Below are 4,993 nucleotides of genomic sequence, written 5' to 3' on the forward strand. Positions count from 1 at the left end.
AAGAAATATTTTTCAGGAATCGGGCAAGTCAGGACAATGAGAGGAACCCCTTAAAGAGGGTGTCTTGAAATCTGTAGGTCATAAAGTGATTTTTTTTTTTTGAAAAGAATCTTGCTCTGTCACCTAGGCTGGAGTGCCACCATCTTGACTCACTGCAACCTCCGCCTCCTGGGTTCAAGCGATTCTGGTGCCTCAGACTCCTGAGTGGGGGGGATTACAGGCATGCACCACCACGCCTGACTAATTTTTGTATTTTTAGTAAAGACAGGGTTTCACCATGTTGGCCATGCTGGTCTTGAACACTTGACCTCAAGTGGTCCACCCGCCTCCCAAAGCGCTGGAATTACAGGCATGGGCCACCACGCCCAACCTACAGGTTATGAAGTGATTTTGAAGAGACCTGATGGGCTTTAGATTTGGTGGGGAAGCCAGGGAGAGCCTCACCCCTGGTAACCTGGGGGAGAGAAGGGTGTTAAATGCAACCTGTGAGACTGAGCAAGTATTGTAGGCTCGAAGCAGAAAGACTGCGTCCTCTGGAGACTTCTGGTGGAGTCTGAAAGAAGAGAGTTAAAAAAAATTTTTTTTCTATTTTTAAATTTTTTATAGAGACAGGGTCTCACTGTGTTCCTAAGGCGCTGGCCTCCAACTCCTGGCCTCAAGTGGTCCTCCCACCTAGGCCTCCCAGAGTGCTGAGATTACAGGCATGAACCACTGTGCTCAGCCTGAAGGAAGAATTTTGTAAAAAAGAATTGGATAGAGATTCGGAGAAGCAACTAAACAGATCAAGGAAAAGAGGTTAGTGCAATCATAGACTGGAAAAAAGTTATGACTCTTATTTAGGACAGGCTAAAAACAAAGCAAAAACTCATAAATATTTATTGACAATAATTTTATGATATGGCTATGTTAACTATGAAATTGTTTATAGGCCAGGCATGGTAACTCACCCTTGTAATCCCAGCACTTTGGGAGACCCAGGTGGGCTGATCACCTGAGGTTGGGAGTTTGAGACCAGCCTGACCAACATAGAGAAACCCCGTCTCTACTAAAATACAAAATTAGCCGGGCGTGGTGCCGCATGCCTGTAATCCCAGCTACACGGGAGACTGAGGCAGGAGAATTACTTGAACCCGGGAGGCAGAGGTTGCGTTGAGCTGAGATTGTGCCATTGCACTCCAGCCTGGGCAACAAGAGTGAAACTCCATCTCAAAAAAAAAAATTGTTTATAAACCAAAGTCATCGCCGTACGTAAAAACTGCCTTAGCCAGGTGTGGTGGCTCACGCCTGTTATCCCAGCACTTTGGGGTGCTGAGGCAGCAGATTGCTTGAGCCCAGGTGTTTGAGACCAGACTTGGCAACATGGCAAGACCCTGTCTCTACAAAAAATATACAAATTAGCTGGGTGTTGTGGTGCATGCCTGTAGTCCCAGCTACTCAGGAGATTGAGATGTGAGGGTCACTTGAGCCATGATCATGCCACTGCACTGCAGCCTGGGCGACGGAGGGAGACCCTCCCAAAAAACTGCTTCCTTACACAACAGCTAGTTAACTTATAGGACTGCGTTTTGTGAGAGGCTATTTGGGTAGAAAATATAAGTTCAAGGAGGATGTGAGCCTGTAAGGCAGGGGTTCCCAACCCCCAGGCCACAGACTGGTTGGGGGCCTGTTAGAAACTGGGCTGCACAGCATGAGGTGATGAGAGGTTGGCAAATGAGCAAAGCTTCATCTGTATTGACAGCCGCTCCCCATGGCTCGTAGTATCACCTGAGCTCGCCTCCTGTCGGATCACTGGTGGCATTAGATTCTCATTGTGCAAACCGTCTTGTGAACTTCACATTCGAGGGATCTAGGTTGCATGCTCCTTATGAGAGTCTAATGCCTGATGATCTGTCACTGTCTCCCATCACCCACAGATGGGACCATCTAGTTGCAGGAAAACAAGATCAGGGCTCCCACTGATCCTACATTATGGTGAGTTGTATAATTATTGTATTTCATTATCATAATGTAATAATAGAAATAAAGTGCACAATAAATGTAGTGCATTTGAGTCACTCTGAAACCATCCCCCTACCCCTGGGTCCAAGGAAAAATTATCTTCCAGGAAACCAGTCTCTGGTGCCAAAAAGGTTGGGGACCACTGCTGTAAGGAATTGTTAATGAAGGGTATTTAGAATATTACAGATCAGATAGAAGCCTTTGAAGTGAGTATGTTGTAGAAGGCTGGGCATGTTACTGGACTGACTCAGAATATTATTTTAATGCTTTGTGAGTGTGTCTTGAAGGAAAAGGAAAACAGTTGGGAACCTTAATCTTTTGAAAATGCTGGCAGGTAATTAACCAGAACAGGATCAACACACGTGCTCTCTACAGCTTTCCATGGATCCTTTCCGACCATCGTTCAGGGGCCAGTCTCCTGTCCACCCATCCCAGTGCCAGGCTGTACGGATGCCAGGCTGTTGGCTACAAGCTTCTAAACCTTTGGACCCAGCTCTGGGCAGGGGAGTACCTGCAGGCAGAGGCCACGTATTTGGAAAGCCAGAGGAGCCAAGCACACAGAGGGGGCCAGCACAAAGGGTAAGACCACTTCAGGATGCATAGGAGAGGCATATAGCTTACCTGTCTGCCATCAGAAGTAGTAATGGATTACAAAGTGCTTGCAGGGCTGGGCACGGTGGCTCACGCCTGTAATCCCAGCATTTTGGGAGGCCGAGGCACGTGGATCATCTGAGGTCAGCCTGGCCAACATGGTGAAACTCTACTAAAAATACAGAAATTAGCCAGGCGTGGTGGTGTGCGCCTGTAATCCCAGCTACTCAGGAAGCTAAGGCAGGATAATTGCTTGAACCCTGGAGGCGGAGGTTGCAGTTAGCTGAGATCTTGCCACTGTTCTCCAGCCTAGGCGACAGAGCGAGACTCTATCTCAAACAACAACAACAACAAAATGCTTGCAAAACTGGGAAACCCTAAACAGAAACAAGGTTGTCTTTTTTTTTTTTCTTTAACAAATAGATACATCTGGGCAGATGTTTTAAATCTAGAGTTTCTAGAGGTATGAAAAAGTACCGCATAATGAACGCTAGATGGACTAGGTAAGTACCATAGGTCCTCTAGCTTCCAATCATCCCTCCATCCCTCCATCTGTAATGGTTAGGGCTAAAGGTACAACCTCTTGTTCTTTTCTGAATATTTAGATTTTCACCCTGGTTTTGACTTTATGATAGTAGCAGCAGTTCCTGCCTCTGAGGTAATAATACTTAACATTTGTTCATTTTGGAAGGCTCATTGCCCAATGAACAAATCTTAAAGAAAAACAGGATCTTCAGTTATTGCTGCTGCTGTGTGAACACTTAACGTGTGTATGTTCTTCAATTTTTAATTATAAAGTAATTTCAAGAATATTTGTCTATAATTAATATGTCAAAGAGAGCAAATGTAGGACGAACCTAATAATGAAGTTAGGATTATTTTAAGTAGAGTTTACATTGTCAAATGTAATATTTTTGTAAGGAGAAAAGTTTATGACAGTAATCTTACATGTTGACTCAAATGAATTGCTTGAGTCTATACGTAGCTTTCATTCATGTCAGATCCAACTGATGTAACAGTAGTAGACATTCAAGACTGCCATAGGAAAACAGTAGCAGGTTACCCAAACCTCTGATACTCATAAATGATCCAGCTTTTTTGAAATTTATTAACCAGTACACTTGTTCTCTCTTGCCTTGAATATGCAGGAAATAGAAAAATGGAAAAGTTAATTCTGTCCTGTTGCATTTTGTTATGCTGTTTATCAAATCAAAATGGAAAAGTTAACTCTGTTCTGTTGCATTTTGTTATACTGCATATCAAATCATGGGCTATAACTGTAACTGTGCTTTAAGACCTAATATCACATAGTTACAAGTATTTTTTAAAGTTTATAAAATATGTATCTCTTTGTTCTTAAAACATTTATAGAATTCGAAGATGATTTTTCTTATATACCAAGACTAAGAAAGCTCTTGTTTCTGGGGTTTTAAACTACCTCTTGGAACTTTATTCTTTGACTTTCCACAGGAGTCTGTGGGTTTGGTCTCCATGTTCAGAGGCCTGGGCATTGAAACAGTTTCTAAGACGCCTCTGAAACGGGAAGTGCCTCCATCAGGTATGTGGAAAACTAACTTGAGAAATTCAGTGATATATATGATTGGTTTCTTCTAAAATCCAAATGGTTTATCCTCAGAAACATAACTGCTTTAAAAAAAAAAAAAAACAAACTATGAAACACGTTTAACTCATAGTCATTGCTGGGTTCGGTTCTTTCTTTCAGGTAGAGGCATTTTAGGTCGAGGCTTGTCTGCTAATCTGGTACGCAAGGACAAGGAGGAACTCTCTCCCACTTTTTGGGATCCAAAAGTGTTGGCAGCTGGGGACAGCAAGATGGCAGAGGCCTCCGTTGGTTGGAATAGGTGGGTAAAGTTACGCTCTCAGGTAACTATCAAATTCAGATGGAATATCTCTGTAAGTTCAGAGAGCAACTCTAAGAAGGGTTGTGTCATCTCATAAACAATCAATGTCTGGTTTTATATTAAAGAATGTGCATTTCCCAAGAGTAGTCAGCAGCTGTTAATACAGCTAGACATTGGAAAAGGGTAAGAAGTAGTTCTCCCTGGGCTGTTCAGAAATTCATCTGTCCTCTTAAAAAATTACCCTGATTGGGGTGAATTTTTTTTTTTTTTTTTTTTTTTTTTCGAGATGGAGTCTTGCTCTGTCGCTCAGGCTGGAGTGCAGTACCTTGATCTCGACTCACTGCAACCTCCGCCTCCCAGGTTCAAGCAATTCTCCTGCCTCAGCCTCCCGAGTAGCTGGGACTACACGCATGTGCCACCACGCCCAGCTAATTTTTTGTATTTTTAGTAGAGACGGGGTTTCATCATGTTGGTCAAGCTGGTCTTGAACTCCTGACCTCAAGTGATCCGCCCGCCTTGGCCTCCCAAAGTACTGGGATTAC

At 43.4% G+C, this 4,993-nt stretch overlaps 1 protein-coding gene across 1 annotated transcript in view; it reads left to right on the forward strand.

Annotated features, from left to right (window-relative positions):
* Positions 1-4,993, forward strand: part of PIWIL2 (piwi-like RNA-mediated gene silencing 2) — a 51,307-nt gene that overhangs the window by 2,032 nt on the left and 44,282 nt on the right. The window contains exons 2-4 of the mRNA XM_011968847.1: positions 2,333-2,577; positions 4,060-4,147; positions 4,313-4,451. Coding sequence (XP_011824237.1) covers positions 2,380-2,577; positions 4,060-4,147; positions 4,313-4,451 — 425 coding nt within the window. The 5' untranslated portion in view covers positions 2,333-2,379. The remainder of the gene's footprint in view (positions 1-2,332; positions 2,578-4,059; positions 4,148-4,312; positions 4,452-4,993) is intronic.

The sequence above is a fragment of the Mandrillus leucophaeus genome, unplaced genomic scaffold, assembly GCF_000951045.1.
Source record: "Mandrillus leucophaeus isolate KB7577 unplaced genomic scaffold, Mleu.le_1.0 Scaffold86, whole genome shotgun sequence".
Lineage (NCBI taxonomy): Eukaryota > Metazoa > Chordata > Mammalia > Primates > Cercopithecidae > Mandrillus > Mandrillus leucophaeus.